This window comes from Typopeltis vanoorti, chromosome 12 (assembly GCF_054136105.1).
Source record: "Typopeltis vanoorti isolate ZY-2024b chromosome 12, IOZ_Tvanoo_1.0, whole genome shotgun sequence".
Lineage (NCBI taxonomy): Eukaryota > Metazoa > Arthropoda > Arachnida > Uropygi > Thelyphonidae > Typopeltis > Typopeltis vanoorti.
In genome coordinates, this window is record NC_143560.1 from 132,569,546 (window position 1) to 132,582,622 (window position 13,077).

Sequence of the window (13,077 nt, forward strand, 5' to 3'; positions counted from 1 at the left end):
CGTTGTTTGGTTTTATTTTGACTGCTATTGAGAAATGATCTGTTATTGGCATTCGCACTCTCCGACATGCTTCTCCAGAAGACGTGCTGGACGTTCATCTCCCAGCTTCCTAGTGGGTCGGACGACGTTCTGGTCCGAAGCCCAGGTGATAATAGGAGGATGGTGACATTCTTCACACCAGACAACGGTGTAATAGTTCATTTTTTTTTTTTTTTAATCAGAAACGTCACCTTCTCAGATCTTTCAAATTTCTTTGAACTCTTTGGAGGGGGATGGCGTATTTCCGTCCTTATGCGCCGAAGCGTTCTTTCAATGGGAACGAGAATTGATTCTATTACCAGAGGGCGCCTTCGTGCGAATATCTTAGTTTTTCCCAGCAAACCCAATTCAGCGACAGAAACGAAGAAAGAAATCGTAAATGAGGTCATTCGCGGGTCACGTTTACGGTGGAGATGGAAATCTTTCATTTCCAGGGACGCAATTCCCTCTTCCCTCCGGAATACGCGATTGCGTCGCAATTAAAAATGTCCGCTGTCGAGAAGGGTGCTTCGAGTTCTCGCCGTGCCAAGCGAGGGAGGCGTTTTCAGTTTTTGTTCTTCGCCGCAGCTACTCGGAGTTGGCACTAACAAAGGGAGCAGAAAATATCTGGGCCGAAGTATGATATAGAGACGGACGGCATTCCATAGTTGCCACTATTTTTAACTTCCCTCCCACACGGCTGACACCCGCACTTTCACCGACCTTATCGCTGCGTTTCTACAGTAACCCGAAACACGGCAATTTCGCAAACTCGAAGAACGAGCTGCTCTCTCCCTCGGGTTACACAAGGACGTGAACTTCCCCCACGAGCTTAAAACGTGTGTCCCCCCCCTTTCTCCCCTCGTGTTTGCGATCGAAATTCTCTCTGTAACGACACTCGAGGATTCGATCGAAATTCACAGGGGGGGGGGAGCCGATGGCTGTGTTTCCCCTGTATCCACCTTGCGAATACTTCCGACCTTCCGAAAATGAGGTCGCGAGGAACGAAGGACAAACCCGCCGTCGTAGATGATCGGAAGGAATTACTCCTGTCCGTTCTGCAGCTGCACGCGCACTAAAAACGTTCCTTTGGATTCGAGTCAATCGAAGGTCAAGTAAGAGAGAGAATTTCTCTTTCTTAACGTTTGCTGCGGCTGTTTTCCGCAAGTCGTGAAGAAATCGTGATCGTGTTTGCATTTCGGACGAAATTACGAACGCCCACGAGACCGTCCAAAAGGGTTTCACATCAAGTATAGAAGATGTTTTTATATTATACAATTCAATGCACGCTATTATTCAATACAGTTCAAGTACAGGATTACTCTCATTTCTGTTGGTAATCACACTTATTTTTGGCTATCTCTTTTGTTACAGTTAATGAAAGTTTCCTTTTATATACAAATAGAGTAAAATACATTTCGGCTTGTTTTCGTAGTTTATAATAAGCTACTGGTTTTAGTGATGAAGTAAGTTAGTTGGTGTGTTTATGTGTAGCCAAGGGCCGTAGCCATACTGGTTACTAGAGAATTAAGTTAGTTCGAAACAGTCACTGCGAGTTCAGTGACAGTATCTAACACACACACACACACACACACACACACACACACACACACAAAAAAAAAACACTATTTTATGTTATCATTGTTCGTGCGGCGTATCTTCCCCGTCTCCTTTCCTGCCCGATTTCTTAGGCGAAGGGCAATCGCAAATCAGAAGGAAGTGCCCCCTCCCCCTCTTCAACTCTGGTTGGGGCTGCTTTTCCTCCACGAACACTTTCCAGAAATGCGTTCGTTCCAGAACTGCCGTGATGGCGGACACATCTGCCCGCCAACAATCGGGATGCGCTTCGGATCCCATTACGACGTGGATGTCCGCGATTATCTGTTGGGGGAGGGGGGGGGGGAACACACCAGCGAATGTGCTGCTCGAAGAAATTCCGATGGGCGTCGGAAATGAAACCCTCACGGTTGCTTTTTTGGGGACGGGAATGTCGTCGAAAATAATCGTTGTGAAAGTGACCTCGTGGTTCGGCCACTGACGTTCAGAGAGCGGAGGAAATCAGCATCGCGTTGGATGAACTCTCGACGTGCAGTGGTGAAGTTCACCGGATGAGTGACAATGAAAGCACTTGAAGAACAACGTGTGTGTGTGTGTGTGTGTGTGAGTGTGAGTGAAAGTTTGCCGCAAACTTGATAGCAATTGGACAGACATTTCAATTGCTTTTTCAATCATTTTAAAAAGGCGGAACGTCGGTCGGCGAAGATCCCAGGCCTGAACTTCCACATCAACAGACAACGACCATGTCGAGAGAGTTCGTGCTGCGATTCGTGGAAATCGTCGTTTGACTGTCCAAGAAGTTGCTGACGAAGTGGACATCAGTGGACATAGGATCTTGCCATCCAATCAAATTTTGACTGAAAAACTTCAGATGCGTCGCGTCAGTCCAAAATTCGTTTGTTGACTGACGCTCGGAAAGAGAACCAACCCTGTCGAAATCAGTCAGGAACTGCTCGCAATGCAAACGGTCCAAGCAGACTTCCTCGTGTTTCCCAAACTTAAAAGCACTCCGAAAGGACGTCGTTTCCTAACCGTAGAGGGCATTGAGCAAATACGATAACAGAACGCGCGGCATCACAGAAAGTGCGCTCCAACAATAGAACGGAGTATCGCCAGTAGAGGGGACTGCTTTGGAGGGGACAGTGCTTGAAATGTCGTAACATGAACAATAAAGTCTTCATCGCAAAAGTTCGGTCACTTTTTTTTGAACGCGTTATGTTATTTTGCCTGTTTTGCGGGATGAAGAACCCGAGCTTTCGCAGGAACAACCCCTCTATCTCCCCCCCCTCCCGAGATTAGCAAACTCACCTTCGGGTGAAAAAGCCCTCGTAAAGGTTCTCCGCGCGCTACAAGGAATTCGAACCGAGCACTTCCCACCTGAGGAGCATCACGCTTGGGCTAAGGAGGCTTCAGGAAGCGTTCGTTGCGGAATTCAGTGGGTCGCTCGCCATTAATTCTTCTCGCTGTTTTCTTAATGACTTCGCAGTCAAGGTGATCACTTTCATTCGAACTTAAGTAGAAGGGAAAAAACCTATTTTAGTCCATCAAAAGGACTGCGATCAGAACACACGTGCGCGAGGGAGCTCATTGGTCTCCAATTCGCATTTTGGTCAATTCGTGAATTATAGTTCGATATGCGAGTTTCATCTCACCCTCGGACACGAAGAAAAACCCCTCGCTTAGAAGCAGAAAATCTCCCGCAAAATGAAAAAGATCCTCACGGTTGAACTTACGGAAACAGCAAATAATCGTCGCGGCGGAGCGAGGAAAGCACCCGTTGGGATGCAGACTGGTTCTGTTGCCCACCACAGCGGTGGGCAACAGAACCGGAAGGTGCATTGGGGGGAGGGGGGGGGGTGTAGTCTGAGGAGGACGTTGCTGATTGAGTTTTTGTTGTCTTTCAGGTGGCCACCAAGGGGGAGTCCCACAGCATGAGACACGCGAGCAAAGTGCCTAACGAGACCAAGAACAGCTACAGGAAGCTGCTCCCTTGTAAGTATCCGCTTTTTCTTTCTTTCTCTCCTTCAGTTTCTGCGCAGATAGCCACTCACGCACGACGACTGCAGTGTTTCGCGCCTCGTGCTTCGCAAGTTGGGCCATTCAAGCGATGCCAGGACGAAAGCGGAGGTTCTTTTGCCAGCAAACGAAGGGCGTCACCTTTACTTCGCCGTCCACCTGGAAATCAGAAGCGATCGCATCTGCGATGGACCGCTTCTGCGCCGTCTTCCACGAGCTCCTGTGCAGAGGGTGGCGAAGGACCACGAACCAACATAGCCGTGTCCTGCCTCGTTGTTATCGAGGCAGGACACGGTAATTCGGAGTTTGCGTGGAAGATCGAAATGTCACGACCACCTCAGTAGCAGAGAAAGAGAACGTGCGTTCGTACACGTCGGTGGGTGCGGGACTGTCGGTTCCAATTTGAATTCCGCCTTGATCCATTCAGCGAATGGCTTTCCACGACTTAAGGTGGCAGCACGCAAGAAGGGAGCTTGCACTGGTACCAGATACACTGCTCCTTCTCCCCCTGCGACGTGCCCCGATTACATGGGGAGCACTCGCGGCAGAAAGAATTTCCGGGCAAATTTATTGACCAAACGCAGTGGCGTCCGCGTGGTTCCTACGATGATCCTGACGGCTGTGCTGAGTTTCCAGGAATACACGATTGTTTTCCTTCTTATGATCCTGTTTTTTTTTGTTTTTCCCAATATCGATCCCATACGCGAGAGGATGACGATCCTCTAAGCACACCAGTGCGGAGTGCAGGCGAGGATTGAGAAAGAAGAACTCGATTCAGGTTTTTCTTGAAGAGCTGCAGTTGTAGTTCTTTGGGAACGCTTCAAGGGAAATGTTGTTCCAGGGGGGAAGAGGACAGAAATAAATGGAACAAAAGAGGAGGAGATTTGCAGATGGATGTTGGGCAGCTGCTGCGGCTCCTCTATTTTAACGGTTCCAACAAAAGTGGAGGAATCGTGGTCGCCAGTTCAGTGGAGCAGTGACCGTGGATGCACCTCCACGAGAGCCACAGAGCTGAAACACGCATCTGTGGGACGGAATCCGAAGCGAGGGTGTGAGAAACGAACCAGCGGCTCTTCTTCGGACGTCATCGAGAATTTTTAGGAAGGTTTACGGTAAGCCGTACCAAACAGTGTTCTACGGAGGAGCGGAGTTCGCATTTACAGAGATCTCGTAGCCGGATGGGCGAATAGCAGTAAGCGTTCAGCCGAATATAATCCCCGGTTCTTAAGAGGAGGCCGAAGCTCGCCCTATTGAAAGGGTGGTTCGGAGATCAGCGTAAAAGAGCTGGTTGAAGAATATCTTGAAGCCAGGGATGACTGAGCGCCGTCGAATAATCCGATGGAAAAGGGTTTTCTCGTCGTCAAAGGCGCGGACAGGATTAGTGGTGAGTGAGTCGTTTATGTGCAGGAGAAAGAGAGCTCGTGATGCGGGAGAGCCCTGCGTCGGTGGAGACGCAAGAAGAGAGCGAGGACGTGCAGAGCGAGAAGTTGCTTTCCAATTACTGAGGGCGAAAGGCGTCGGTAACAAACGCGATCACGTGCTCTGGAAATGGCAAGCGCGACACTTAATGTTTCTGCATGATTTCTACGGAACGCGGCCCGTGATGGGCGTGGTAGCCAAGAGGTCAGTGGATTTCAAGTGGCGGATTCCATGCTGGTTGTAGCAGCTTAGTGGAGATGGCGACCGTTACGCACTTTTCCATTATTTTGGTCAGTCGGTCTTTAGCTGGACTGACACTTCTGTTATCAGAAGTTGGACACGGGTTTATTTATTTATTTGTTTTGTTTCTCATCCGAAGGAGAGTTATTCAGACTGATACGGTGGTGGAGGAGGGAGTTCTCCTTCCGCGTTTTTCACCCCACAAAACATGAATCTCGGACAGAAGAACACACGCAGTTAACAGACTCGAGACGGTGTCCACATCGCGTTAGTTGCTTTCCAAGAGCAACGACAAGTTCGTTCTTCGACTGGTAAGACCTGCGTTCAAGCCTCGCTCACACACACGGAAAACTTCAAACGAGGTTTTTTCCTTCCAGAAACTCGGGTTTTTCACCCCGGAAAGTCGACCGTAGAACTTGCACCATTTCGGATAACAATCTAGTGTTACCGTTAGGTGCCGCTTGATGGCTGCGCTTTACCATACTCTGCTGAACTCGCGTCGCTAACAGACTTGAGCCGATTATTCTGTGATGGACGCGCAGCAGACGCGATCTGCGCAACATTCAACTTGGCGAAACAATCTTCCTGCTTTCTATAAACGACCAAGGAATTCATTTGTAGCCGATGTGGAAAGCAACAGGAAAGACTCTCCTAAACGCAGTGTGGACTCCGTTTGGATGGGCAGGGTGTGTGTCATCAAATTCCTGCCATGTACCCTCAAGGGATGTACAGGATATGACAGTACTACATGAAAAATTTACATCATTACTAACTTCCTATCTACAATTTTCCTCCAAATCAGTCTGTTACTTGTCAAGACTCCAATATTATCAGATCTTATATTTCTATCGTCTAAGGCACTTTGTACCGTATCAATCCACCTATATCTTGGTCTTCCTCTGAGTTGTTTTGCGCTGCCAACCTGGTAGAGAACACTTGTTTTGCTAATCTTTCCTCTCCCATTCTATTTAAGTGACCATACCACCTGAGATTAGCTCTGCTAACGCATTCCTGGATGCTGACAATGTCAAGTTCTTTCCTAATATCCTCGTTTTTAATATGATATTGCCATTGATGCCATCTGTTCACGCCCCTAATCTTTCTCAGGACTCTCATATCTGCGGTCTCTAGTCTTTGGTCAAGTGTTTTACTTCTGACCCAGCTCTCAGATCCATAAGTTAAAACTGGTTTGAACACTGTCTTGTATACAGCTAATTTAGTGTTCTGACTAATTTCTCTCTTATTCCATATGAATTTATTCAGTTGACTTCCTACCATACCAGCTTTACTCATTCTTTACTATACGCGCGCGCACACAGACGCACGCACACTACTTTCTATAAACTGAGGAACAAAGAGAAAAATTGCGAAAAATCGATAGGAAAAGGGGAAAAAACATCTAAAAGTCTGGTACATTTATGCACCTGACTTTAAGTGACTCTCAGTCTTGAAGATCTCTGACTCTCATTCTGGTTATCGTATAGAAATGAAAGGTGCTGTCAGCGGCATATGCAAATGATCCGCGGCATTTTGGAGTGGATTTCCATTTCGTGTCTTGCATGCGAAGACATTTCTTGATAGCGAAATTCTTGGACGTGTGCAGAACGTCATTCACCCAACGAATTCAGGTGGCCATTCATCGTATGAGGAAGGCGAAGGGAGACAGACCGTCGCACTTCCGGGGTTCACAGAATACGGACCCAATTCCTGCACTCGCAAACAGCATGCAAGAGATAGAACGAAGGAAGGCACAGTGGATGAGCGCTATCTCCGATTATTTGATAACAGGAGGGAACGTTACAGGAGGGGGGGGCAGGCACAACGTCAACTGAACCCAAAACCAATGGGTTAGGGTATTGTTTACAAAGCGGTTTCAGGCGTGCTCTGAGCGGGAGAGAACCAGGAACAAGCTGTCGTCCCTCCAATATCCGTGAAAGGGACACGGATGGTGGAGGCCCCTCTTTGGATGAACGCACCGACCATAGTGGAGCTGTGAATGTTGCGACGAAGTCGAGATCTTCATCTCTAGAAGAGACTCTCGCGCGCATGTCCTACTCAGCCAGGGCTCCTTGCCTTAATCCAACTGAGCATGTCTGGGATGAGTTTTGCTGGGCCTCTCCCGGATATCTTCAGGGACTTGGAAGAGCGCTTTTTTTTTGGGGGGGGGGCAATGGTGCTGCTGCTAACCGAGCTACTGGACACTGTGAACAGCATGAAGCATCGCGGTGAGCGCCGTATTGCTGAGGGACGACAACATTTATTTGTTGCTAAATTCAGCTATTTATTTTGAATTTCTGTGGACGTTCCTTTCGCATTTTATCCTTTTCAACGAATTTCATAAAAATTCGCCGTGCAGTTTGTTGCTTAATTTATGGAAAACAATAAAAATGCAAAGCGAAATCTCCATTAAATGCTTTTGATTGCAAACCCTTCTCTGGTGAAGAGTTTTTTCTGAGAGGGTAAGAGGGGGGAGGTTCCGGCTTATTTCAACTCTTCGCCCATCCTGCCGCATCGCCACGCTTGCTCAGGGTTCTCCGTCATCCGTGGGTTCTGTTTTTTCTCCCTTGCGAAAGCGAAGAAAAGGAAAATTAATTGCGATCTCTTGACTCTGTTGAGGGCGCAGTGCGTGAGCACAGCAGCGGACGTCGGAGAGAGTTTTTCGTTTTGTTAATCGAATTTGTGCGAATCGAGCGAAGAACGCCTTTTCAGAGTGGACCGTTTGGTCGGAGGTCCGACATTAAGACTCCCGGGATGTGCTTCAGGAAGAATTCGATCGCCAGAAGGGAAATTTCGCGGGCGGGGGCGGCTAATGGAGCACGCCCGCGTTGGCTTATTCTGCCGACTGTGCAAACAAACGGAGCAGACAGCCCCGCACAATTGGCGAGCCAAATGACCTCGAGGGAGAACTCGGGGCTGCCGTTTAAGGACGCTTCCCTAAACTTCCTTTCTTGCCGAAGTAAGTAGTCTGCCGTTCGCTGCTCACTTCTGGCGGAAAGCGTTTCGTAGCTGAGATGCACTTCGAGGTGTGGTCGCTTTTTGCCGTTCTCGGATTACGAACCGGCCTGGCTGACCGAGGGGCTGGCCTGCTCACTTTCCCACCAACTGCAGGTTCGAATTCCGCCGTGGGCACGAATGTTTGTGATTGTCTTTAGATGGGAGAAATTTCATGGGCCCCTGAGAGACCAACACCCCGTTTATTGGAGGCCTGAAGTGGCTTGAAAAAGTTCTGCACTTCGTCTCTAGAGGGGGTTTTGTAACGAAGTAAAAATGAATTAAAAATACAATAAATTAGAAAAAAATAATCCCCGGCTAACCCACGGTACGAAGTGTGCTGTACGTTTTGCAAATAACCTTTCCTGGGGGTAACTTAAAAGGCAAATGCGGAATCTTCGGCGCGTTTGTCGGAGGTCGTTCATTTATATTTCTTTATGGTCAAACACTTCGCAGAACTCAAGAGTGTGCCGCTCCACACACACACTCAAGAAAGTGGATGCTGCGAACAAGAACAATACAAAAGGAAAAGGAACGCCCTCCCCCCGTCTCTCTCTCTCTTCCCTCCCCTCTTGTCAGAAAGAGTTCGTTCATCGCGACATGGCGAGTGCTCAACGGAGGTCACTGAATTGATCTTGCGGGGAGTTTCGGACTTTGTTTGACGCCGGATAAGCTTCGTGGCAACGACGTCGGCACAAACGACATTGGGGATGTTTCGCCGATGATTCGAATGAGGTTTGACTTTCGGTACGTTTTCAAACGGCATGTTTGGAAAGTACGTGTGCGCAGGGAAAGTCCGACTGCACGTGCGTTCTTCTGGAGACCTTTCGTGATTTTTTGGTCGTCTGCGGAAACGACTTTAACCCCGGAGTTTTTGTTTGTTTGTTTTCTTTTGAATTCTCATGTGGGTCGTCTTTGCGATCGGTCGATATAATTTTACAGTGGATCATAGCCGATGCTTTCTTTAAGGTTATTTCACTGTGCTTTGTTTATGCACGTGCTTGTGATTCATTTTTTTTATTTTTAGTTGCAAATAATAAAAAAAAATGCACTTTGAAAACGCACCAGCGGAGTGTGGCGGGTTTTCAATTTTTTTTTTTTTTTTTTTTTTTTTCCGCAATGTTTCGCTTGTGAATATTTCTGAAAGGGACGCTTTTCGTAAAAGAGCCGAACGGGGAATGACACGAGGCGAACACTGGAAGGCAGCTGGCGAAGAGGAATCGAATCGGAGGATCGCCATTAAAAGCTTGTTGTAGATTTTTTAAAAAAAAAGTCGTTTTGATGTTTCAGATGGCGAAAATTGGGTTTCTGCTTAAATAAGTTTCGGGGGCGGGGGTGTAGGGGAACTTTGGGGAAAGCCCAAGTGGTTGTGGTTGCAAGAAATGATGAGACGAGATGCAAATTGGTTTCGCTGTTTGTTTCGGGATGTTGATTCCATTTAAGGCGGACTGGAAGAACGCACTTCGACTCTGAGATCCGCTTTCACGTGGTTGAAGAAAGTGCGTTCGGTTGCTTTTCACGAGAAATTCCAATCCCGTGTTTATTCTTTACTCTGACAAAGTGCGCACGTGAGGTATCTTTACGACCACGCTGCTTCTCTGCTAGAGACGTCATATCACTTGCCTCAGTGTCCCATAATGCAAAGCAATCACCCTGTCGGACGTGTAAAATGCTATGCATTAACGGAAGGGTCCCTACCCAGACTGGTTTCGACCTCTATTCAGGTCTCGTCAGTGGGAGCTAGACCCAGAAGACACACCAAGGTTAATTTATGGCATAACCAAACGAAAACATTTCCAACATCCATCTCTGACGCAGAGCATTTGAATGATAAGAAGCGACACCTTTTGGCAAGTGGTAAATATGACTTCATCATTGCTTCCACCTTGGTATCACCACCTCTGGGTCTGGCTCCCACTGAAGAGACCTCAATAAAGGTCGAAACCGGTCTGGGTAGGGACCCTTCCCTTAATGCATAGCATCGAGGAGATGTGCTTTGCATTATGGGATACTAAGCCAAGTGATGTGAAGTCATTGCCCTCCTCTAATACGAGTTTCCTCGTCCTGAAGCGTCTTCAGGTGCAAACTCGTTGCTTCCACTCGGATTAAACCAAGAAGAGAATTTCTTTTCAAGTATTTCCGAATTGCGTTAAGAAGAAGGGGAAAAAGAAGTGATTCCTTCGGGACTGACGGACGAGGCGACCTCGCCTGAATTCGGAAAATATTAAGAAAGCGACTCGAGGAGAACAGGAAAGGCTTCGATTGACAGGAGTCGCCACTTGTGCCATGCACGAGCTGTTCCTCCCCTAGTCGGCAGTGATCGCAGGAAGACGGCATCATCAGTGCGACGTCTTTCTTCGTCGTAGATTCAGGTCGAGGGGGGGGGGGGGAGAGCTAAGGAAACGAAACGATTTGTTTCTTCTGCACTAAGCAATCGACCGGGCTGGCAAAAAGGTCGCAAGCGCCGTACAGAAGAGGCTCTTCATTCGCCGCTTCAAGGACGAAGCGAACCTTTTGGGTTCGAGGGAAGGAATATCCGCAAACAAAATGCTTAAAGGAAGAACGAAAGATAAAGAAATGTCTGAACGGACAGGGAAAATTGTAAATAACCCCCCACGTGAAACTGCGATGTCTCACTTTCTGTTTTTCGAAGAACAAATCGCGCAAGAAACATTAAAACTAAACCACTTCATCTTTCTTTCTTTCTTTCTCTCTCGACATCTCGGCCAAGGATTCTTTGAAGCTGACAAACTTCTTTGGGCAAATGCCAGTGAAGTTTCTCTCAAAAGGAAATGTTTCAATGACCCCCTGGCGGATCCTCCGCTTTTGTTTCTGTCGTATGACGTCAAATGACTCCGAACAAAATAAAATTATTTAGAGAGGAAAAATATGCAATAAATGAAAAAGAACGATCATCTTTAACATTTTGTCGGCAATAAACAGAAGCTCCCCCTAACGATGAGGAAGCGAAACTGCAGCTTTAATTCGCTTTTCCCATCTTCTGCTCGCTTCATATCGCAATAAAAAATCAAAAGTAGCCACGAGCAACTCGTCTGCTCACAGGGAGCTAAAATAATTAAAAAAAAAACATTCAAAGGAGGGGAGAAGAAACAAAAACAAAACTGCGAGAAAAAGAATGAACTCGAACGCATCCCCACAGAGCACCTGAAACCGTTTCCTTATTACGGAGGAGTCTTTCCGTTGAGTGCTGTTTAGACAGCGAGGAGGAGGAGCTTCCGACATGAGAAAAAATGCCGATTTTACGAGGGACGTAGATCTCTTTCGATCTACGTCCCTCGTAAAATATTTGCGGTGAGGGTGAAAATCACGATCATCTTTCTGTCTCACTTTATTTCCAATCCAGTCCGCCATGCGAGAAATCTTCAAAACGGATTGATTTTCCGGTGGACGCATCTGGTTAGTCGCAGAAATTCCGGATGTTCGGCCCCCCCCCCTGAAATTGGTAATTTGACCGGAGACTAAGCTCGCATATTTGAGAGACTAAAGTATATGTGCGGGGTGATCCCGCACGCCCGTCATAAACTTCAAAGGCAGAACTGACGAAGAGGGCCCGATAAACAGGGACCTCGAAACTCCAATTTCGGAAATGTAAGCGGCACCATCACGAACGCCCACACCACGCAAGGCAGACAAAACAGAACCGGATGAATCACGCGATTGTAAACAACCTCAATGGCATGCAGTTGCGTTCACTCTCGGCAGGTTCGCCCCGAGCACGAGCATTCGCTGTCCGCTTCAGCATTTCTGAGTATTTGGGATTTCTCTTTCTCATCACGCGCGAAGCCAGCCTCGAAGCGTCACGCGGAATCTGATTGGTTAAGCCTGCACACGTGGCTCAGCAAAAACAAAATCAAAAGGAAAGTTCATTCGGCTAAATTCATCCTGTTGGAAATGAAGGGTACGCAAGCGATTCCGCCAATCAAGTACGATTCCATTTCCTGCAACCCTGAAGTGACTGCACTTGCAGAATTGTTCAAAGGGGTGGGGGGGGACACATAATCTACACAACAGAACATTAAAGAAAATCTTCAGTTTTAATCATACTGCAGTTAACAACCCTAACCCCTCAATGGCAGGGGTTATCTACCATCACAGCATCTTCTTACATCGACATAAAGTCGGATCAGCTTCGATGACCAGCACAGCAGAACCCTCAGGCACACGGGTCTGCTTTTCCGGGCGGCTCAGGCAAAAAAAAAAGTATCGTACAGCCCTTTCCCATTCCTCGCCCCAACAATCTCTCCTCTCTTAAGGGAGGAGAGCTCAGAAATGAGAAATCGGAAGGATCCTTGAAGAGAGGATGAAGACTTTCTTCGAGCCATCAACGACGCTGAAACATTTGCTTACTTTAACTTGCATGAATATTAATGCAGTTCAGGGTAGAGCGAGTTTTTTTTTGTTTTTTTTTTGGCCATTGGTTCATTATACGTTAAAGATACCAACAATGTTATACTCGGGCAAATTTATTTAACGCGCAAAACAGTTTTGAGCGTTCAAATAAATATATTCACGTTTGAGCTACTTGTTATGTATCCCATAATGCAAAGCATCCCCCCCTTTCGGACGTGTGAAATGCTATGTATAATGGGAAGGGTCACTAATCAGACAGGTTTCGACCTTGAATGAGGTGCCATCAGTGTGAGTCAGACCCGGGAGAGATATCGGGCTTGAAGTAATGCAGAAGTGAAATATATCTCGTATAGAAGCAGCCGAAAGGTGCTCGACCTTATTACTAAAACCTCGGGGCGAGAGAAAGTGGGTTATCGAATGCGGTGAAAGTTTTTCATCCAGCAAACCAGTCGGCGGTCCAACTAA

General features: G+C 47.3%; 1 protein-coding gene across 2 annotated transcripts in view; it reads left to right on the plus strand.

Moving 5' to 3' along the window:
* Positions 1–13,077, plus strand: part of Ptp36E (protein tyrosine phosphatase 36E) — a 111,609-nt gene that overhangs the window by 42,193 nt on the left and 56,339 nt on the right. For both annotated transcript variants that reach the window (XM_090401095.1, XM_090401096.1), the window contains one exon: positions 3,480–3,567. In XM_090401095.1, coding sequence (XP_090257221.1) covers positions 3,480–3,567 — 88 coding nt within the window. The remainder of the gene's footprint in view (positions 1–3,479; positions 3,568–13,077) is intronic.